The following is a 23,582-nucleotide window of genomic DNA, read 5'->3' as shown; positions in this document are numbered from 1 at the left end:
TCTTCAAATACATTTCGAATCCAGTGGTATCTGACATCTATATGCTTTGACTTGGAATGAAACATTGGGTTCTTACACAAATGGATGGCACTCTGGCTGTCACAATGCACCACATAATTTTCTTGTTTCAGCCCCAATTCTTGTAAGAATTCTTTCATCCATAACATTTCTTTGCATACCTCTGTAGCAGCAATATATTCTGCTTCTGTGGTGGAGAGAGCAATACACCTTTGTAACATGGATTGCCATGACACAGCTCCCCATGCAAAAGTAAGTACATAACCTGAAGTAGACTTCCTCGTATCTATATCTCTGGCCATATCTGCATCTGTGTAACCTGTCAACACAGGTGGTCCACCTCCAAAGCTTAAACAAACCTTAGAGCTCCCTCTGAGATATCTAAAAATCCACTTCACCGCTGCCCAGTGCTCTTTGCCTAGATTTGCAAGAAATCTGCTAGTAACACCCACTACATATGCGATGTCTGGCCTCGTACATACCATTGCATACATTAAACTTCCAACTGCTGAAGCATAAGGAACCTTTTGCATTTTCTCCTTCTCCTCATCACTTGACGGACTCTGTTCTAAGCACAACTTGAAGTGACCTGCAAGAGGAGAACCAACTGGCTTAGCATTGCTCATACTGAATCTTTCCAATACCTTCTCGATGTATTTCTCCTGTGACAACCAAATCTTCTTGTTTTTCCTGTCACGAGAAATCTGCATGCCTAGTATTTGCTTTGCTGGCCCCATGTCCTTCATTGCAAAAGACTCACTCATTTCCTTCTTCAACCTGTCAATTTTAGACATATCTTTCCCAAGAATAAGCATGTCATCAACATAAAGTAAGAGAATAATAAAATCCTCACCAAACCATTTGATGTACACACAATGATCTGAAGCCGTTCTTTTGTATCCATTTTCTGTCATAAATGAATCAAACTTTCTGTACCACTGTCTTGGAGCTTGCTTTAGCCCATACAAGCTCTTCTTCAACTTGCAGACAAAATTATCTTTACCTTTGACTTTGAAGCCTTCTGGTTGCTCCATATAAATTTCCTCCTCCAAATCACCATGAAGGAAAGCTGTCTTCACATCTAACTGCTCAACCTCCAAGTCCTGGCTAGCAGCAATACCAAGAGCAACACGAATAGAAGACATTTTAACAACAGGAGAAAATATCTCTTCAAAGTCAATACCTTTCTTTTGACCAAAGCCTTTCACAACCAATCTAGCTTTGTACTTTGGTTGAGAACAATATTCTTGAGTCTTCAACCTAAAAACCCACTTGTTCTTCAAGGCCTTCATTCCATTTGGTAGCAGCACCAAATCATAAGTGTGGTTCTTCTGAAGAGCATCCATCTCTTCCTGCATAGCAGCTAACCACTTCTCTTTCTGCTCACTCTCAACTGCTTCCTGGTAACTCTCTGGTTCACCTGCATCAGTAAGCATCACATACTCATCTGTAGAGTATCTTCTGGAAGGTTGACGTTGTCTAGAAGATCTTCTCAATTGAGGTTCTGCGGGAACTTGCTCTCCTACTTCTTCTTGCTCAACATGTCCTACAGGTAGATCAATATCAGGTTCTACACCATCTTCCTGCATATCTCCCCCATCACCCTGATATACTGGAGGAGTAACTGGGTCACAATCTGCTAATCCTTCTGCAGAAGTCTTGGCTTGTGCCTTTTTCTTCAAATCCTCAAAGGTTTGATCCTTAAAGAAGATCACATCTCTGCTCCTGAACACCTTCTGCTTTTCTGGATCCCAAAGCCTGTAACCAAACTGATCATGTGAGTAACCAAGAAAAATACATTCTTTAGACTTACCATCCAGCTTGGACCTCTCATTATCTGGAACATGTGCAAATGCACGACAACCAAACACTTTCAAATGCTTGTAGGAAACATCTTTCCCTGACCATACATGCTCTGCAACATCACCATCTAGGGCTGTACATGGTGATAAGTTGATCACATCAACTGCAGTCCTCAAAGCCTCATCCCAAAACCTTTTGAGTAGCTTGGCCTGTGAAAGCATACATCTGATCTTTTCCATGATGGTGCGGTTCATCCTCTCTGCAATTGCATTATGCTGAGGTGTACCAGGAACTGTCATCTCATGTTGGATTCCATGTGACCTGCAATAGTCATTAAACAATCCTATATACTCACCACCATTATCTGATCTTATGCATTTCAATTTCCTTTCTGTCTCCATTTCAACCCTGGCATGAAACTCTTTAAAGAAATTAATAACCTGATCTTTGGTCTTCAAAGCATAGGCCCAAACTTGTTAGGATCGAGAGCACTAAGAGGGGGGGGGGGGGGGTGAATTAGTGCAGCGGAAATCTTATATTAATTTAAAAACCTAAAGCTGCGTTCGTTCAAAAACTATTATGATGCAAAAGCAAATTCTCAGTTTGTATCTAAGTGCAGTTTGCGTCTAAGCGCAGATTGCGTTTAAGCGCAGTTTTGCGTCTAAGCGCAGATTTGCGTCTAAGCGCAGTTTTGCGTCTAAACTCAGATTTACGTCTAAATGCAGATTTACGTCTAAATGCAGATTTACGTCTAAACGTAGATTTACATCTAAACGCAGATTTACGTCTAAACGCAGTTTTACGTCTAAACGCAGTTTTACGTCTAAACGCAGATTTACGTCTAAACGCAGTTTTACGTCTTAGACGCAGATTTACGTCTAAACTTTGAAACTTGTTTGTATACTCGCAGAAGGCAGTATGCAGTTGAAATCAAGACGTAAACGTGAACTGAAATCTGATGATTGAGCGAGGAAAGCCGATTTACGTCTGAATACCGTTTTACGTCTAAATGTTGAAACTCGTTCGTAAAATCATAGAGGACAGATTGCAGTTATTAATAGGATTAAAATGTAAGCGTAAACTGCAAAGAAGCTCGTTCGTAAAAGCACGGAAAACAGTTCTGCAGAATCAAACGTAAACGTAAACTGTAAATACGAATTTACGTCTGAATGCAGATTTGGAAGAACTGCACTTAGAACTTGTTCGTGAAAGCGCAGAGAGCAGTAGTGATGAGGGAGGTTTGCAGTAATGATAAAGTGCTCGAAAATAAACGCAAACCAGAGATTTAGAGTGGTTCGGTCAGCCTTGACCTACTCCACTTTTGGCTTCCTCCACCGATGAGGTTGCCGACGTCAACTAGGTGCCTTCCTTCAATGGGCGAAGGCCAAACTTCCCTCTTACAATTTCTCTCCTTTTGACAGGCTTAGGAGACAACCTTTACAGACCTTTCTCTCCTCACTTTACAATCAAAAACTTGAAGAACAGAAGGAGGAGACTTAAAGGCTTTACAACACTTTTGAGCTCTTAGAATCACAGAAAAGATCAAGATTTCGGTATAGGTCTGTATCTTTTCAGTGCTGAATGGGTGGGGTATTTATAGGCCCCAACCCAATTCAAAATTCGAGCTCAAAACGATCAAATCGATCAAATCCCAGAATTCTGGGATCAGGCGGTTGCACCTCTCGACTGGAGAGGTGGCACCGCCTGGCAGAGCTCGAAGACTGAGCTCTGCCGATTGCTTCTCTCTGCCAGAGCTCGAAGACTGAGCTCGATGGTTGCATCACCTGGCAGAGCTCGAAGACTGAGCTTGGTGGTTGCATCACCTGGCAGAGCTCGAAATCTGAGCTCGGTGGTTGCATCACCTGGCAGAGCTCGAAACTGAGCTCAGGCTGATCCACCTCTCTGCCAGAGCTCGAAGACTGAGCTTGGTGAATGCATCACCTGGCAAAGCTCGAGACTGAGCTCAGGCTGATGCACCACTCTGCCAGAGCTCGAAGACTGAGCTCTGTGGTTGCATCGCCTGGCAGAGCTCGGAACTTGAGCTCTGGCGGTGCAACCTCTTGGCTGGGGCGGTTGCACCTCCCAGCCTCGCAGCCCTGGCGGTTGCACCTCCTGGCTGGGGCGGTTGCACCTCCCAACCCCACAGCCCAGGCGGTTGCACCTCCTGGCTGGGGCGGTTGCACCTCCCAACCCCACAGCCCAGGCGGTTGCACCTCCTGGCTGGGGCGGTTGCACCTCCTGGTGCAATCAGGGTCCGAATGGTTCACTCCATTCGGCCCACTTTGAATCTTTTCAGGGGCCCAATTGCCCCAAGATTAAGCTAATGGGATCACCTCCCATTTTCATGCTTAATCATCATGCTAACTACGATTAACTCTAAGACAACTTCTGCAGCTTTGCTCCGATGCGTCAATCGCTTCTTCCGGCGAGTTTCCGGCCAACTTCCGTCGATCAACCGATAACCCTCGGTGATCCTTCTGCGGACATCCGGCATACTCCTGGACTTTGCGACGATCCACTTGGCGAGTTCCGACGAGCTTCGCTTGGCAAGCTTCTGGACTTCTCGGATCTGTTCTCTCTGAACCTCCGACGACCGTCCGAACTTCCGTCGAACTCTCGAACTCCCAACGTGATCATGATCTTGACTCCGGCGCAACTCCTGCTGCTTGTCTTACTCTCATCGTAGTTAATCCTGCACACTTATCTCAACACATAGATTAGATAACAAATGACAATTGACTTCATCATCAAAATCCGAGATTCAACAATCTCCCCCTTTTTTATGATGACAATCAATTGATAAAGGAGTTGTCCTTAACTCCCCCTATCTACATGCCATAGTTGAGATAAGTCAACCTTGAATTCAAGACCTAAGAATTCAAGTGACGTATTGATAAGTTAGATCAGTTAAACTTATCAATGCTCCCATCATGATGCCCATCATGATGTATCTCTTCAAGAATGATGTCAAGGCATGACATACATCATCAAGTTTGTATGATTGTGTTTGTAACCATTCATCATGTAATCATATAAAGCAACGAAGGACTTTTTACATGATGCTCACATTTGAGATTTTCTAGCAAGTTTGCATTTTCTATAGAATATCAAATCAAGATATGATGCAAACTATAGCACATGTTCACATATCTCTTGGTGATGCAAGGATGGCATAACATTGTTTATAGCATCACTCAAGTATTTGCAACTATGACATAGATATGATTATGGCAGTTCAGCTATGACATAGTGTTTATCAATTCATATGTTTCTCCCCCTTTGTCATCAACAAAAAGCATGATAGCATTATCAAGCATATAAAGGAAGTCATGACACATATATCTCTTTATTGTTTTTGCTTGACGGAGGAAAGTCATTTTCCAAGGAGTTTTCATAAGAGTGTACGGGAACATCCCATTTTTAGCATACAACCCGAAAAATGAACTTCTTACATGCATTTGGTTAAAAATATTTGTCACATAATTTGCAACATGTTATTTGATCAAGCGTTGTCAAGGCATGTAATAGTAATAACATCCGAAAGATAATTTTAACTAGTTTAAGTATTTGGACACATCAACATACCTAATTCTCTTCTTATGTAATCAAATTGTTCTTCACATAGGGGTTTTGTGAAGATATCAGCCAGTTGATGTTTGGTATCAATAAACTCTATGGTCACGTCATGATTAGTGACATGATCACGTATAAAGTGATGTCTAATATTAATGTGTTTTGTTCTTGAGTGTTGTATAGGATTTTTAGTTAAGCATATTGCACTCGTGTTATCACATTTAATGGGAATATCTTTAAGATTCACTTTGTAATCTTCTAAAGTGTTTTTCATCCATACAACTTGTGCACAGCATGCACTTGCTGCAATGTATTCAGCTTCGGTTGTTGATAGGGCAACCGAGTTTTGTTTCTTAGATGACCAGGATACAAGGGCATGTCCTAAAAATTGACATGATCCTGATGTGCTTTTTCTGTCTAGTTTACAGCCAGCGAAGTCCGCATCAGCATAAGCTGTTAATTCAAAATTTTCTGATTTTGGGTACCATAATCCTAGATTGGTAGTTCCATTAAGATATCTGAGTATTCTTTTGACAGCTTTGAGATGAGATATCTTAGGGTCTGATTGAAATCTAGCACAGAGTCCTACACTGAACATAATGTCTGGTCTGGTGGCAGTGAGGTAAAGTAAACTTCCTATCATACCCCTATAGGTTTTTTGATCGAAGCTTTCTCCATTCTTATCAATTTCTAACTTAGTGGAGGTGCTTATAGGAGTGTCAATGGCTTTTGAATTATTCATTTTGAACTTCTTTAGCAAACTCACAGCATATTTGGTTTGACTAATAAAGATGCCATTGCTTAGTTGTTTGATTTGTAGGCCTAAGAAGAATGTTAACTCTCCCATTAGACTCATTTCGAATTCATGACTCATAGTTTTCGAAAAGGATTCACAAAGAGATTCATTTGTAGAATCAAAGATAATATCATCAACATAAATCTGAACAATGAGAAAATTATCTTCAAAATTCTTGATAAATAATGTAGTATCAACCTTGCCTTTAATGAAATTATTTTCAATGAGAAAAGAGCTAAGTCTCTCATACCAAGCCCTTGGGGCTTGTTTTAAACCATAGAGAGCTTTAGTTAATCTAAACACATGATTAGGGTAGCCATTGTTTTCAAATCCAGGAGGTTGTTCAACATAAACTTCTTCGGAAATGAAACCATTTAAAAAAGCGCTTTTAACATCCATTTGAAATAACTTAAAATTATTGCAACTAGCGTAGGCAAGGAGCATCCTTATGGCTTCCAATCGAGCCACAGGTGCGAAGGTTTCTTCGTAATCGATACCTTCTTCTTGGTTGAAACCTTTGGCCACTAATCTAGCCTTGTTTCTAACCACGATACCATTTTCATCTTGCTTGTTTCTAAAGATCCATTTAGTACCAATTACTAAATGGTCATTTGGCCTAGGAACAAGCGTCCACACCTCATTTCTCTCAAATTGATTTAATTCATCTTGCATTGCGATAATCCATGAATCATCTTTCATGGCTTCATCAATACATTTGGGTTCAATTTGGGAGAGAAAAGCGGCGTTGGCACAAAAGTTTTTAAAAGAAGATCGTGTTTGAACCCCCTTTGATGTGTCTCCTAGGATTAGCTCCTTAGGATGAGCATCTATATACTTCCAATCCTTGGGTAAGGATGTTTTGGAAGTGGATGCAACCAAGTTGCTAGTTGGAGACGGGGTTTCGTTTAAATCCAAGGAATCAAAATTAACATCATCATCAAGATCATTTTTCTTAATTTCTAAAATCTCATTGAAAACAACATGGATGGATTCTTCAATAGTTAAGGTTCTTTTATTGAAGATGCGAAAAACTTTAGAAACCAAAGAATAACCAAGAAAGATTCCTTCATCAGATTTAGCATCGAATTTTCCTAAGTTATCCTTTTCATTCAAGATAAAACACTTACACCCAAAGACTTTAAAATATGAGATATTGGGTTTTTTGTTATTCCATAACTCATAAGGAGTTTTGGTGAGTAAGGGTCTTACTAGGACTCTATTTAAAATATAACATGCAGTGTTTACAGCTTCGGCCCAAAAATATTTGGGTAGGCTATGTTCATTCAACATGGTTCTTGCCATTTCTTGCAAATTTCGATTTTTTCTTTCTACTACCCCATTTTGTTGAGGATTTCTTGGAGTAGAGAAGTTATGGTTGTATCCGTTGAGTTCACAGAATTCTTGGAAGTCATGGTTTTGAAATTCTCCACCGTGATCACTTCTAATTGACGAAATCATTGATTCCTTCTCATTTTGAACAAGTTTACAAAACTTGGTAAAATGTCTAAAGCATTCATTTTTTTGTTTTAAGAAGTAGGTCCATGTATATCTGCTGTAGTCATCAATAATGACAAAGGCGTATTTGCTACCTCCTAGACTCGATGTAGATATTGGTCCGAACAAGTCCATATGGATCAATTGTAAGGGCCTAGAGGTGCTTATTTGATTCTTAGCTTTGAAGCTACCCCTTATTTGCTTACCTAATTGGCAAGCATCACATACATTATCTTTGATGAACTTGATATGAGGAATTTCTCTTACAAGTTCTCTAGATGATACTTGATTGATTAGTTTCATGCTAGCATGACCTAATCTTCTATGCCATAGCCAAGCATCCTCATTCATAACGGCAAAGCACATTTCATCACATAAGTCATTGATGTCAATAGTGTATACGTTGTTTTGTTTTAATGCAATCATAGATATATTTTTGTGTGGTTTTTCAATGATGCAGGCATTAGATTCAAATCTTATAATATATCCTTTATCACATAATTGACTAATGCTCAAGAGGTTATGTTTTAAACCATCAACTAGTAAAACATCTTTAATAGAGAGGTTGGATTTGTTACCTATGGTTCCTTTGCCAATGATTTTACCCTTGTTGTTGTCTCCGAAGGTGACATATCCTTCGTCTATGCTAGAGAGCTTAGAGAATTGAGATGGATCTCCGGTCATATGCCTTGAGCATCCACTATCAAGGTACCATTTCTTGCTCCTAGCTTGCGATTGTTTAGTTTTCTACAAGAAAGGATGATGTTTAGGTACCCATTTGCTTTTGGGTGCCTCATAAATAGATCTACATTTTCTATCATGTTGCATAGAGTTTATCATGGTTCCTTTAGGAACCCAAACTAATTTGTTTGGACTTATTTTCTTGAATGGACAACAATGTGTCTTGTGTCCAGATTTGCAACAAAAGTTGCACTTGGTTTGGTTTTGAACATGTAAGATGGGACCTTTTACAAAGGTAGTTGGATTTCGGTGAGGACTCCTCACAAATCCAATCCCACTTCTTTTGGGAGCATGACCCTTGTTTGTAAGGATCATATTTAATGACTTGCTACCAACCTCGAATTTCTTCAAGGTGTCCTTAAGCAGCAAGTTTTCTTTTTGTATAGTTTCTAAATCATGACATTTGATACATGAGTTTAAACTATCATGATGTTCGACTTTTAACTTATCAAACTCACAAGTAAGATTATCATGTACCCTTTTTAGCAACTTGTATTTTCTATTTATAACTTTGCATTCATCAAATAAATCATGGAAGGCATTTAATAATTCATCGACAGATAAATCAGCATCTAATAAATCCGTTACCTCCTCTTCGATGGCCATAAAGGCGTAATGAGCAACTTGCTCGGTGTTGGATTCTTCTTCCTCAGATGCGCTCGAATCATCCCATGTTGCTTGGAGCGCCTTCTTCTTTGTTGTTCTTTTCTTGACTTGGGGACAATCACTTTTGTAATGTCCCGGCTTTTTACATTCATAGCAGATCACTTGGTCCTTCTTAGGTTCAAGTTTATTTTTCACATCGTTTTTAAACTTGTCTCTTTTGAAGAATTTTTTAAACTTTCTTGTCAAAAGTGCCAAGTCATCATCACAGTCCTCATCACTTGAGTTTTCTCTCAAGTGGCATTCAGAAGTTTTAAGTGCCATATCCTTCCTGTTCTTTGGAAGGATGTCTTCTTGCTCTTCATGAGCTTTGCAAGTCATTTCGTAGGTCATTAATGACCCGATTAGTTCTTCAAGAGGGAAATTTCGCAGATCTTTTGCCTCTTGAATGGCGGTGACTTTAGGATCCCAACTCTTAGGAAGGGATCTTAGTATCTTATTAACAAGCTCAAAATCCGAAAAGCTCTTTCCGAGTCCTTTTAGACCGTTGACGACATCCGTGAAACGGGTAAACATGTCGCCAATGGTTTCACTCGGTTTCATTCGAAAAAGTTCAAAAGAATGCAGCAACAGATTGATTTTTGACTCTTTCTCTCTACTTGTGCCCTCGTGGGTCACTTCAAGTGTGTGCCAAATATCAAAAGCAGTTTCGCAAGTTGAAACACGATTAAACTCGTTTTTATCAAGTGCGCAAAATAAGGCATTCATAGCCTTTGCATTAAGAGCGAAAGCCTTCTTCTCCAAATCGTTCCAATCGATCATTGGAAGAGAAGATTTTGAAAATCCATTTTCAACAAGGTTCCATAGTTCAAAATCCATAGAAATAAGAAAGATCCTCATTCGGGTCTTCCAGTAAGTGTAGTCCGTTCCACTGAACATGGGTGGACGTGTAATCGAATGCCCCTCTTGGTTTCCAGCGTATGCCATCTCTCTTGGGTTTTAATCCTTTAGAGAGTTAACCTTGCTCTGATACCAATTGTTAGGATCGAGAGCACTAAGAGGGGGGGGGGGGGGGGGGGGGGTGAATTAGTGCAGCGGAAATCTTATATTAATTTAAAAACCTAAAGCTGCGTTCGTTCAAAAACTATTATGATGCAAAAGCAAATTCTCAGTTTGTATCTAAGTGCAGTTTGCGTCTAAGCGCAGATTGCGTTTAAGCGCAGTTTTGCGTCTAAGCGCAGATTTGCGTCTAAGCGCAGTTTTGCGTCTAAACTCAGATTTACGTCTAAATGCAGATTTACGTCTAAATGCAGATTTACGTCTAAACGTAGATTTACGTCTAAACGCAGATTTACGTCTAAACGCAGTTTTACGTCTAAACGCAGTTTTACGTCTAAACGCAGATTTACGTCTAAACGCAGTTTTACATCTTAGACGCAGATTTACGTCTAAACTTTGAAACTTGTTTGTATACTCGCAGAAGGCAGTATGCAGTTGAAATCAAGACGTAAACGTGAACTGAAATCTGATGATTGAGCGAGGAAAGCCGATTTACGTCTGAATACCGTTTTACGTCTAAATGTTGAAACTCGTTCGTAAAATCGTAGAGGACAGATTGCAGTTATTAATAGGATTAAAATGTAAGCGTAAACTGCAAAGAAGCTCATTCGTAAAAGCACGGAAAACAGTTCTGCAGAATCAAACGTAAACGTAAACTGTAAATACGAATTTACGTCTGAATGCAGATTTGGAAGAACTGCACTTAGAACTTGTTCGTGAAAGCGCAGAGAGCAGTAGTGATGAGGGAGGTTTGCAGTAATGATAAAGTGCTCGAAAATAAACGCAAACCAGAGATTTAGAGTGGTTCGGTCAGCCTTGACCTACTCCACTTTTGGCTTCCTCCACCGATGAGGTTGCCGACGTCAACTAGGTGCCTTCCTTCAATGGGCGAAGGCCAAACTTCCCTCTTACAATTTCTCTCCTTTTGACAGGCTTAGGAGACAACCTTTACAGACCTTTCTCTCCTCACTTTACAATCAAAAACTTGAAGAACAGAAGGAGGAGACTTAAAGGCTTTACAACACTTTTGAGCTCTTAGAATCACAGAAAAGATCAAGATTTCGGTATAGGTCTGTATCTTTTCAGTGCTGAATGGGTGGGGTATTTATAGGCCCCAACCCAATTCAAAATTCGAGCTCAAAACGATCAAATCGATCAAATCCCAGAATTCTGGGATCAGGCGGTTGCACCTCTCGACTGGAGAGGTGGCACCGCCTGGCAGAGCTCGAAGACTGAGCTCTGCCGATTGCTTCTCTCTGCCAGAGCTCGAAGACTGAGCTCGATGGTTGCATCACCTGGCAGAGCTCGAAGACTGAGCTTGGTGGTTGCATCACCTGGCAGAGCTCGAAATCTGAGCTCGGTGGTTGCATCACCTGGCAGAGCTCGAAACTGAGCTCAGGCTGATCCACCTCTCTGCCAGAGCTCGAAGACTGAGCTTGGTGAATGCATCACCTGGCAAAGCTCGAGACTGAGCTCAGGCTGATGCACCACTCTGCCAGAGCTCGAAGACTGAGCTCTGTGGTTGCATCGCCTGGCAGAGCTCGGAACTTGAGCTCTGGCGGTGCAACCTCTTGGCTGGGGCGGTTGCACCTCCCAGCCTCGCAGCCCTGGCGGTTGCACCTCCTGGCTGGGGCGGTTGCACCTCCCAACCCCACAGCCCAGGCGGTTGCACCTCCTGGCTGGGGCGGTTGCACCTCCTGGTGCAATCAGGGTCCGAATGGTTCACTTCATTCGGCCCACTTTGAATCTTTTCAGGGGCCCAATTGCCCCAAGATTAAGCTAATGGGATCACCTCCCATTTTCATGCTTAATCATCATGCTAACTACGATTAACTCTAAGACAACTTCTGCAGCTTTGCTCCGATGCGTCAATCGCTTCTTCCGGCGAGTTTCCGGCCAACTTCCGTCGATCAACCGATAACCCTCGGTGATCCTTCTGCGGACATCCGGCATACTCCTGGACTTTGCGACGATCCACTTGGCGAGTTCCGACGAGCTTCGCTTGGCAAGCTTCTGGACTTCTCGGATCTGTTCTCTCTGAACCTCCGACGACCGTCCGAACTTTCGTCGAACTCTCGAACTCCCAACGTGATCATGATCTTGACTCCGGCGCAACTCCTGCTGCTTGTCTTACTCTCATCGTAGTTAATCCTGCACACTTATCTCAACACATAGATTAGATAACAAATGACAATTGACTTCATCATCAAAATCCGAGATTCAACAAAACTTTCCTAGAAAAATCATCTATAAAAGTGACAAAATAAAGTGCACCACTTATACCAAGAACATCAACAGATCCACCAGGAGTTTTTGTCCTCAAAGGACCACATACATCTGTATAAACACGGTCTAAGGCATGCATTTTTCTAGACAAAGCAGCACTATCAAATGAAACTCTATGTTGTTTACCAGCTAAACAATCAATACAAGGGTTCAGATGTATACCTCTGAGATCTGGTAATACCTCTCTCTTGGAAAGAGCTTGCAGCCCCTTCTCGCTCATGTGTCCCAATCGCCTATGCCACAACTCCATACTGAAGTCTTTCTCTGTAGCATTTAACTGCTCACCATAAGCTTTAGCCTGCAACCTGTACAAAGTATGACATTTCTTTCCATTAGCTATAACAAGAGAACCCTTACTGAGTTTCCATTGCCCTCTGTGAAATCTGCTTTCATAGTCTTCATCATCTAGTCTTCCAACTGAAATTAAATTCAGCCTCAAGTCAACCACATGTCTCACATCCTTAAGTACCAACTTGCAGCCAAGGTTGGTCTTTAAATGGATATCACCCATGCCAATGATGTCTGCTGTGCCATAGTTGCCCATCTTGACAACACCAAAGTTTCCAGACCTGTATGTAGCAAAAAACTCCCTCCGTGGTGTAGCATGATAAGAAGCACCTGTGTCAATCACCCACTCAAGATCCTGACACACACAAGAAAAAATATCATCAGAAGGAGACAAAATCAAATAATCACCACCCTGCACTGTAGCTGTAGTATTATCCTTTGACTCTGTAGACTCCACTTCTTTTCCCTTTTTCTTGTTCTTCTTAGGTTGCTTACATTGGTTCTTGTAATGTCCTTTCTCACCACAGTTATAGCAAACAATATCTTTTCTTGATCTTGACTTGCTCCTACCCATACGTGAACTGCTTCTGGACTTTGACCTTCCTCTATTCTCTGAGATAAGTGACTGTGAATCATTCTGAGATGTTGCTGAACTCTTTCTTCTCAACTCCTCATTCAACAAACTGCTTGTTACTTGACTCATAGTGACAATACCATCTGGCGCAGAATTACTAAGGGAAACCACCAGTGTCTCCCAACTTTCTGGTAATGAACTGAGAAGTAACAATGCCTGCAACTCATCATCAAGAGACATTTTCATAGAGGATAACTGGTTAATAATACTCTGCATTTCATTCAAATGCTCAGCAATAGAAGCACCCTCTCTATATTTTAGGTTCACAAGTTTTCTGATCAAAAAAGCTTTGTTGCCAGCTGTTTTTCTTTCATAGAGACTTTCCAATTTTTTCCAAAGAGAATATGCAGATATTTCAGTAGAAACATGGTGAAAGACACTATCATCAAGCCACTGTCTAATAAACCCAATTGTTTTTCGATCTAACCTCTTCCACTCATCATCTGTCATAGTTGTAGGTTTTGCACTATCCCCCTGCAAAGGTCCATACAAATCTTTGCAATACAAGAGATCTTCCATTCTTGGTTTCCATATCATCCAATTATTTCCATTTAAACTAATCATGCGAGAAATATTACTAGCCTCCATGTTCAAATACAAAAATTAAATCACCAAAACCCCGCTCTGATACCAGTTGATGGGGATAAAAAGAGGAATAACCTTTGTATAGGAACAAATACTAGAAGACCAAAATACGCAGCGGAATAAAATGGAAACACAATCAAACAGAACACCAAGATATACGTGGAAAACCCCTTCAATGTGAAGGGTAAAAACCACGGGGCAAACTAGAGATAATCCACTATGAGAATAATGAATATACAAATCTCAATCTCTTGCCCAAAACCCTAGCAACAACCACAAGAGAATAACTGGGATACAAGGATCACGTCACTGCCCACAATATCTAAAACCTCCCTAAGTAATCACAGCAAGAGTCTACTGTAGATTTGATCTAACCTGAGATGAGAACACTGCTAGATGATTGTGAACAGTCTCTCTGCGTTGTCCTTGTCTTCTTCCCTTTCTTTCTCTTCCTTTTCTGCCTTGATCTCCTTCTTCTCTTTGGAATCCCGTGGCCTCAAAGATCTGTCTCGTTGCTGCCTTTTTATAGCCTTAATCTGCCTCTAAAATGCAGCCACCACACCCCTCTAATCTTAATTAGGGTTAGGTTAAGAGAGGGTGTGGGCTGTGGGCTGATAAAGCCCACATGGGCTGAATATGGGCCATCAGCCCAACAGAGAGTGCTCACCGCGCTCGGCTTCGTGGGCGGGTTGGAATTGGATGCGGAAGGATGATCGAACTGGATGATGAAAACCACGATGGGAACATTGATTTTGTTGAGTTCGTAAGGTCGATGGAGATCAGTTTTTGCTAACACTGCTTCTGTTCCTCCTCCCTTCTGACCTGTGCAAGTGTCCTAAGGAAATGAGAGTTTGTCCCAAGCAAACATTGAAGTTTATTCTTACCAAATCATCTGTTAATTGTCATCCTTCCCGATCAATTATTTCCAATCCAATCTGTGTTTTGCTTAGACTGTCATGCCATAAACTTTGATTAGTAAAACCAGAGATCCTTGAGAGAAGATCTGAGCTTCAAGCAGATGCATCAATCCTTTGAGTGGGTAGGTTTCTTGGAGTAGGTAAGCAGATGCATCAATTAAGGTGTATGCATGCACAGCGAAAGCAAGCTAAGGTGCCACTATACCACGCATATGTTTAGCCCAATGCATAATGGAAGTGGCATCAGTACTCCATACTATCAAACCCCGCTGCCCACATTTCGACCAACTTAAACAACGATGGAGGAACATACAACGAAGACAAAATTAGAACGAAAAGGACTCACAAGTAGAAGCACCCTTTCGCTCCCTTGGCTTCGTTCACGTGCGGCGTACACGGAGACGGGGCCCACTCGAACCTCCGCACCCGCCCCCACCAGCTCCGACCCCACCCACGCCTGGCCCGGGCCATCTCCGCCTCTTCCATCAACCGGCGGTTCTCCCCTCTGAGGCGCTCCGCCTCCACCCGCGCCTCCCCCTTCTCCTTCTCCGGCCGCGACATGGCCTCCACGCACTCCCTGTTACGCCGCTCCTGGCCGTATATCTGCGCCTGCAGGTCCTCGATCTTCCGCCCCAGCAGGCACACCCGGTGGTCCTCCCGCAGCTTCACCACAACCCGCGCCAGCTCGGCGGCCCGCCGCCGAATGTATCCCAGCTCCGCCGCCACCGCCCGCGCCTCCTGCTCCGCCGCCCTCGCACGGAACTCCAGTCGCGCGTTCTCGCCAAGCAGCACCAGCCGCTCCGCCTCCAGTACCTCCACCAGGCTCCCCTGCAGATCGATCTTCCGCGCCGACTCCGCCAGCAGCCGCTCCGCCTCCGCTCCCTCCGCCTCCAAGAGGTCCCGCTCCACGGCCGCCACCACCAGCTCCGCCACGATCATGTCGAGGTCGGCGCCCGCCACGGCGGGGGACGTATCTCGCGAACGGGCCTGGGAGGGCAAGGGCTGGAAGGAGAGAGAGCTCTCGGCGTCGGAGGACGCCGAGTCCGGGAGTTCGGGGTCGTCTTCCGCATCGAGGTCGGACGGGACGGAGGAGGCACGACGGTGGTGGCGGCGGATGAGGGACTGGGAATAGCGGTCGGCGAGGTAGAGGTAGCGGTGGTGGAGGTCGTGGAGGAGGGCGATGAGTTGGGGCCGCTTCTGGTAGTAGTTCTCAGCCCGCACGGCGAACGAGTCCGACTCCGGGTCGTCCGGTACATTCACCGCCAGTGAGTGCACCCTCTGTTCTATATCTACACTCAAATGACCAAATTACCCTTGTCTACTATGTTCCCGTTGAAGACGAAGCAGAATAGAGGGAGTGCTGGCTCACCTGCGAGGGCCGCTTGAAGCCAAGGAGGGCATGTCGAGGACCGGCACGTCGTCGCCACCGCCATTGCCTCAATAAGCGAGCCAAGATACCCAGCCAACGCGCTAAAAACAGGGGAATTGATGGGTGCTGAGACGCAGTATAGAACAAAACAAAAGCATGGGCAGACCTTCCCCAGTAACTGAGCGTGACGCAACAGGAAAAAGAGGAGAAGAAAAAGAGAGGATCGGAAACAAAAAAGATGACTTTTTTACGAGACCCGAGGATTCCATTGTCTGCTTCCGGTCGTGAAGCACGTGAACCTATGACCACGACCGCCGGCGGATAGTCGTCTCGTCATGGTGGAAAAGGCAATAATTGGCTGGAAATATTGATGATCCGATATGTTTTCTTCATAAATCTCGATCTAAAGATATAGATCGAGGAGGAGAAATGAATGATCGCCAACAACAGCCATTGTAACAGAGCAGGATGTTGGGTTTTTGCTGTCTCTCTCTCTTTTCTTCTGCTATGCGAAGGTTTTCTGCCTGGTAAGAGGGGCGGGAATCGGAGACCATGAACTGAGAAGAAGCCTTACCTCTACGTGGGAAGAGCGGCCTGGTCGACGGAGAAGCTCCACTCTGCAGCCTGGGGAGCGACGTTAGTATCAGCAACAGGAGGAAGACAAAGAAGGAATGTAATCTCTTGCCGCTATTGGTTATATAAAGACGGAAACCGCGCTCGTAACAAAGTTGATGCATCCATTCATCCTCTACCGTCCATACCGTCGCGGACGGTTCAAATAGCCCAATCGCAGATCAGATGAACTACAGTTCTAGCGTTAGTTACTTGATCCGATCAATTCGATTTAATCAAACATTATCCGACTCAATTTAATGTAACTATTTTGTAATTTATGACTATTAGGCGAGAAAAAAAAACAATCAAAGATAAATGAAGACAAAATAAATTACTGCTTCAATTCCTAATTAATATCAGTTCAAGTGGAACAAAAGAAAACATTATGCAGAAAGACTTGGAGCAAATCCCTCTCTACTGAAACTACTAAGCTAGCCTATTCCTTGAATCATGAACATGTAACTTGAACTACGAGCTTCCTCGGTGAGGCAAGTTTGGCACAAGAAGTCCCAATCTTGTCACTGATCTGGATCGAGCATGAATCCCTTCCCAGACAAGCATCCTTCAAGATAGCAACAGCCTCGTCGGAGACACATCCGCCGCTTACGTAAGCGCCGCAGGTCCCATCAGGTTCGCCGAAGGTAGCAAAGTCGACACTCGAAATGGTGCGCCCTCCTTGGCACGACAAGCTCAGCACGTCTCCCTCGCTGGCGCTGGCGCACGCGGTGCCAACAGTAACGGTCTGGAAGTTGACCTGGTTCGGGTTGCCGCCGGCCTCCTCGAACAGCGTCAGGGTGTTGGGCTCTCCGCGCTTCAGGAACGACCGGGGAACGTGATACCATCGTTGGGAAGCCTCTCCGCAGGCGGTCTGACACTTGTTCGGCTGGAAATTGCCGCGGTAGTCGCATTGGTTGCAGCCGTAGGGATTAGCGGTGAAGTTTGGCCAGAAGCGACCGAGGCTGTTGCCGTTCACCCACGCCTCTCCTTTGCCGAGTCCGAGCAAATCGACGACGACTGGTTCCGATCCTAGTGGAGCTTGGAAGGTTGTCTTCAGCAACAAATGCAGAGGAAGCATTAGTTCTTCGCCTTTACTGTATATTAGCACTAAGATATCTATGCAAAGAGTACTACCTTGTACCAAGTGAAAGGTCTGTTGGTTGGAATGACACCAGAATGCCACCTTTTTTCATCAAGCTGGAGCTTCCTAACTTCTCCATCTAAGCCAATCTGATTGTGAGATTTGTATTAATTAGCACAAAACTAGTAGATAAAAGGATGAAAGGAACAAGGATTGAAGCCTTTGATGAAACCTTGTAAGACCAATTTGATTCGGATAGATCCAGAATAGTATTGTTCTTCCCAATCAATTTGACTGGGCCACCAACAATCCCAACTGGAGTATTATCATAAAATGCACCATAGTTCTGTGTAACAGAAGAAAAATCAGTACTCAAAGCATATGTATTATCTCCAAGGACAAAAATGACACAACATACCCTAAGACCAACAGTAGCACTAAGCAATGATATTTGATTTTTCCCAGGCTTGAAGGTCACATTCCTCTCAAATATAAAGTTATAAGAACCACCGGTGGCATACTCAGAACCTATTAATCATCATCAAGTGCAGAAGAAAATTATATTTTAGAATACAAGGAGTTCTGCTAAACTAAATAGGATTTGATTTTTATTACCTACTAGCCTGCCATTAACAAAGGCATAGAGGATGTGCCCAGTGGTGCTGACACTAAGAGTAAATGATTCCTTCTTGCTTACTTCCACACTGGAAGTCATTAGACAAAACAAGTGTTATTTTCTTTCAATAAATGCTATTACAATTATTTGAATTAATTGTTTCAAGAAATCACTTACTTGGTGGTGTACCACAAGTAGTCACTGGCATCGACAGTGGTGGTTTTCTGCTCCAAGAGCTTGTTAACAGTGAAGGAACTTCCAAAACCTTTAGCAGAGTTGTGCAATCTCTCAGGCTTCCATGACCAACGCAAGTCTTTGGATTGATCACCAGCATTGTCTTTTTTCTTCACCATGATTGAAGTCTGAGTTTTCACCTGTAAGAAGAAGAAGATGACAAAAAGGATTAAAAGAAAGCAATATTTATGATCAGAATTAAAGGTTAAATCTATTAGTTCATAATTACCTTGGCAGTGTTGTAAACCTCTTTCTTACAGTCCGGAAGAATGCTGACAGACCATGCAGGCAAGAAATACTTGGTTCCCTGAAAGCTTATGGTGGCATCAACCGTGCTGTTCTGGTTACTTAGGAAACAACCAGGAACAATCCCATCACCAGTGAACTTGGTAATCTACAATGGCGTAAAAGACAATTATAAGCTGAAATCTTTAAACAAAAGAGAGACAATGAGTGTCTGAAAGAATTCATACTGTCAATCCATTGCCAAGATGATCTTCAACAACTTCTCCATAGGTGAGGGCCTTCTCCATCAGCTTAACAGAAGCATGGAGTTCCTTCAAATGCCCCCACTTGGGTTGCCTTATATTACCTAAAGAGATACATAAATAATTTAAGATCATCATTACTATAAAGATGAAATGTTAAAGTTTTTACCATGATGAATATGTAGACATACCATACTCATCAAGTGGAGCATCATAATCATAGCTTGTGACAATGTATGGGCCTCCTGAAGTACGACCAAAATTGGTTCCTCCATGATACTGAGGACAAGCAATTAAAGATCTTATTTGCTGAAGCTATATTTAAAGAAATAGATGATGATCATGGTAGGAAACAGGAAGAAAGCTAACCATATAGTAGTTCTGTACTGTCCCTTTGCTTTGGAAGAAACGAGCAACCTGAAAAGCCACCTCTTCAACTGGCCTATGTGGGTCTGGAGAACCCCAGTTCTTGAACCTGAGATCAATGAACATGGTAAATCATTACTGCTAAAGAATGGAAAGAAGAGATAATTCCGTCATACCAGCCAGTCCAATTCTCTGTCCAGATCTTGGGACTGTTCCCGTTGTTGGGGGTGAAACCATCACAGCCAGAGAATCCATTGCAGGTGTTGATCTGTTTATGGCGTCATAGGCAAAGCGTATCATGAGATAAGCAACATGAGACAAGAACAGTGTCCTGCAATGTGCGATTTGCTAAGTTTACCATTGGTTGTGGAGCATCAGATTGCTGGCACATGATCCATGGCACATCTGAAACCAAAGACTCTGCCATGTTTGCACACCAATTGATGTATCTGGGTCCAGCTTCACCATATTGTCTCTCGATGTCACCATTGCCATATTCATTCTCGATCTGTTCCAATCAATTCTTTGCTGTGACTATAAACTAGAACAACTATAAACACAGTAAGTAAACAGTAAAGAAGAACATTAAAAACCTGAAGCAGAATGATAGGGCCTCCTTGTGTTGCCAACAGCCTTTCTTCCTTCACCTTGTCCACTATCAATGTAGTAAAATTTTGCATCTCATCCTTCATTGTTAAAGAAGATTTCAGATGACAATGTAGTACAAAATCAATTTATGCACAATTTAAATCAACTTCTATGACCTTCCATGGTTGGTTATCTGTTCTAGTTTGCATCCCTGGAATTTTGTACAACCAAACAGGAAGTCCTCTGAAAACATAACAACAGATTAAATTCCATCAGAATCACCCTCATGACTGATTAGTGTCCTGAAATCTTCATCTTTATGACATACCCATAATTCCACTCAGCACAAACATATGGACCAATCCGAAGGATGGCATATAGTCCAGCATTCTGCACTTCCTTGAGGAACCTGATGAGGTCATAATTGCCTTCGAAGTTGTACTAAGACAATAAAACAAAAGAGTAAGCATCATATTCAATCTCATATGTACATAAACACAAGCTTGTGGTGGAAAACCACAACCTCACGTCTCCTGGGCTCATGGCCATTCCAGAAAACATAAGTCTCGATTGCATCAAGCCCTCCTTCCTTCGATTTCCGTATCAAGTCGGGCCACATCTAGACAACAGCAGAAAGCCAAATCAATCTATCAATACATCATGAATCAACCAACACCAATACTTATGACTCGAACATGGATCGATCACCTCGGGAGTACTACGGGGGTAGTGGATGGAGCCAGAGAAGATGACGCGACGCTGGCCATCGATGACGAGCGCTCGTCCATCATGAGAAACCGTGGTGGAGCAAACAATGTAGTAGAGAGAAGAGGCGACCAACAGCAGCAGGCAGCACTTAGAGATCTCCATCTTTCTCCTATCACTTGGATGAAACCAGATGAAGAGCCTTCACATGTATTTATATTGGGAGATCAAGATTTTTTAGTGTAATTGTAGCTTTATCCTTAATTCTTATCACCAGAATAAGAGAGGAGTCTTCCATACGTTCGTTTACTGCTAATCATTAGATCTCGGCCGTCCATTTCAGAAAAGGATTGATTATGAATGGTCCTACTGGCTTTGATGATGAACGAAAGATGAAGATTATCGATAAATGTCTGTTTAGTTTGAGGGATTTGGTGAGTAATGAAATCGGATTACTATCCGTTCGTTTCAAGTAAGTCTTCTACCTGTGTCGCTTAATATCTGTTTAGTTTGGGGATTTGGTAAGTAATGAAATCGGATTACTACCCGTTCGTTTCACGTAAACTTCTACCTGTGTGAATGAAGTGTTTCTACGTGATCAAACTTATCATGTTTGTTACATCTCAAATTTATAAAAAAATAAATTATTATTTTATAATTTATAATTTATAGAAAATTTTTATCTTTAAATTCAAATATTTATCTTTAAAATATAAATATTTTTAATTAAAAAAAATTAGTGGAGCCAAAAGTGTGTTGTAAAATAGTGGTTACTCTAAAAATAAATATAGAAACCTTCAAAAAATTATAAAAATAATCTTAAATACTCATTATATATATATATATATATAATATAATAACATATCAATTCAAAACTCATATATAAAAAATAATGATAATTCTTATGCAATAAATAAAATCATACATTAATCATACATATAATACATCTTGATAATATGTGTAATAGTCATATAATAAGGACGTATATCTGATTAAGCACTTTTCCAATAGTAGATGGAGATATACTTGTGGAGTATTCTTAATAACGGATGAAGAGAACCCATATTACACTTCAAAAAATATATAGGGTGGTATTCCTCACCCGTTTAAGTGAGGGCACGTTCCTCTCAATAACGGATGGAGGAATAATCTAACCGTCATGTCTGATGGCCCTTAATTCCTAAAGAGAATTATCCTACTTACTCTTGGAGTACATAATCACTTATGATCATTTCTCTGTGCATCTAAAAAGTAGTATAATAAGATATTATGAGTGGCCTTGAGGTATGACCTACTGTCTATTGGTGACTTTGCATTATGATGAGCTTATGGTTTCTTTCATAAGTTGTACATCCAATGTGGAGCACTCAGCATAATCACATATATCATATGATAAAAATCACATTGATATCATTAATTTAATTTTAAAAAAATAATAAAAAATATTAATTATTTTTAATTGACATATTTAGATAAACTTTTAAATTCATCAAATCATATATAGATACATAATACATCAATCTCTTAATAGTCTCTAATCAATTAAATTCAATTAGGACTTAACGAAGCTAACCTCACATCCAACTAGTCTAGAATCATCATAGACGGATCTAATTTGGATTTGATTGATTTTAATTAGGTTAAATAAGCTTAAGCTAGTTAGACTAGTATAGAATAATCTTGAACCGATCAAGCCTATCTAATTCAATTAATTAATGAGCTCAAACTAAGAGAGAAAGAGAGAGAGAGAGAAAATTAGACTATGTTACATATTGATAATCCAAACTGAACTGATTGACTTGAGCCTTAGATAGGTCACTAGCATTGCAAATACCTATTTCTGATAGTATATTGGGCTAAGGTATAATGAGCTAGATAGAGAGTTGATGATGTGTTTAATGCCAACCATATGTGTTTAAGCTAGATAGGCTAGCTTCATAGACTAGATTGAGTCTCACTCATGAGTCGAGCTAAGTCTTACCTTTGAATTAGGTAATACTTGGCTTACAATTTAGGTTATGTTTAATCATATATGTTGGATTATGCTTGACCGCATAAGTTGAGTCAAACATGACTACATGAGTTGGGTCATACCTGGTCACATTGGCTAATTTATACTTAGTTATATGAGTTGGGTCATACATAACCACCTGGGCTAGACCATACATATTTATATTGGCCGAGTTATGCCTAGTCACATAAATTGGGTTGTACCTAGCTTGGTATAGCTGATCTATCTACCTTAGGTCGGATTAGATTTTAATATTTTCAAAATACTTTAAAATATTATAAAATAAAAATATATTTTTTTAATAAATTAACTAATTTAAATTCAATTAAATCATAAAATTCACATATAATTCTTTAAAATATAAATATGTCTAATTAAATGAATTATAACTATTATTAAATTAATTAATCATCCTAGTATTATAATTCAATGATAATTATTTATTAATAAAAAATTTTAAAATTAAAATATTATTATACATCATACAAATTATAATAATTTTAATATCAAATATTTTGAATATAAATAAAAAAATATAATAAAAAAAATCTTACCTCTGCTCGAGAATCTTGTCTTGAATCCTCTAGAATAGATGAGAAAAGAGTGAGGAAGAACCTCTTATATAGAAGAAAATGACTCGTCTTAAAAGGTAAATAATAATTTAATTTTTATTTTATTTTCACATAAAAAAATAAAATTATAATATTTATTTCTT

The 23,582-nt window shown here is 41.2% G+C and overlaps 2 protein-coding genes across 2 annotated transcripts; both read right to left on the bottom strand.

The window, feature by feature from the left end:
* Positions 1 to 14,977: 14,977 nt before the first annotated feature.
* LOC103984767 (protein NETWORKED 1A-like) lies at positions 14,978 to 16,819 on the bottom strand. The gene is made up of 3 exons (XM_065151767.1): positions 16,741 to 16,819; positions 16,167 to 16,267; positions 14,978 to 16,086 (listed from the first exon to the last, which is right to left on the bottom strand). The coding sequence occupies exons 2-3, from the start codon at positions 16,228 to 16,230 to the stop codon at positions 15,140 to 15,142; spliced, it is 1,011 nt and encodes a 336-aa protein (XP_065007839.1). The 5' UTR covers positions 16,231 to 16,267; positions 16,741 to 16,819; the 3' UTR covers positions 14,978 to 15,139.
* A 378-nt stretch (positions 16,820 to 17,197) lies between these two features.
* Positions 17,198 to 21,015, bottom strand: LOC135586323 (beta-galactosidase 13-like). The gene is made up of 17 exons (XM_065150932.1): positions 20,860 to 21,015; positions 20,675 to 20,770; positions 20,480 to 20,592; positions 20,328 to 20,394; positions 20,157 to 20,249; positions 19,922 to 20,071; positions 19,740 to 19,831; positions 19,567 to 19,672; positions 19,389 to 19,476; positions 19,183 to 19,301; positions 18,939 to 19,103; positions 18,653 to 18,849; positions 18,475 to 18,563; positions 18,278 to 18,387; positions 18,092 to 18,205; positions 17,913 to 18,008; positions 17,198 to 17,829 (listed from the first exon to the last, which is right to left on the bottom strand). Exons 2-17 carry the CDS (start codon positions 20,768 to 20,770, stop codon positions 17,230 to 17,232), a joined length of 2,295 nt encoding a protein of 764 aa, XP_065007004.1. The 5' UTR covers positions 20,860 to 21,015; the 3' UTR covers positions 17,198 to 17,229.
* Positions 21,016 to 23,582: the final 2,567 nt, after the last annotated feature.

This window comes from Musa acuminata, chromosome BXJ3-5, assembly GCF_036884655.1.
Source record: "Musa acuminata AAA Group cultivar baxijiao chromosome BXJ3-5, Cavendish_Baxijiao_AAA, whole genome shotgun sequence".
Taxonomy (NCBI): domain Eukaryota; kingdom Viridiplantae; phylum Streptophyta; class Magnoliopsida; order Zingiberales; family Musaceae; genus Musa; species Musa acuminata.
Note: the sequence above shows the minus strand (reverse complement) of the source record. Positions and strands in the feature narration are given on the sequence as shown.

Excerpts from the sequence above, each read along its gene's own strand:
- LOC135586323 (XM_065150932.1), bottom strand. The coding sequence starts at position 20,770 with ATGTGGCCCGACTTGATACGGAAATCGAAGGAAGGAGGGCTTGATGCA. Across the intron at positions 20,593-20,674 it reads ATGAGCCCAGGAGACGTGAG|TACAACTTCGAAGGCAATTA; the intron begins GTTGTGGTTTTC and ends TTATTGTCTTAG. Across the intron at positions 19,477-19,566 it reads CAGTACAGAACTACTATATG|TATCATGGAGGAACCAATTT; the intron begins GTTAGCTTTCTT and ends GCTTGTCCTCAG.
- LOC103984767 (XM_065151767.1), bottom strand. The coding sequence starts at position 16,230 with ATGGCGGTGGCGACGACGTGCCGGTCCTCGACATGCCCTCCTTGGCTT. Across the intron at positions 16,087-16,166 it reads GCTTCAAGCGGCCCTCGCAG|ATATAGAACAGAGGGTGCAC; the intron begins GTGAGCCAGCAC and ends ATTTGAGTGTAG.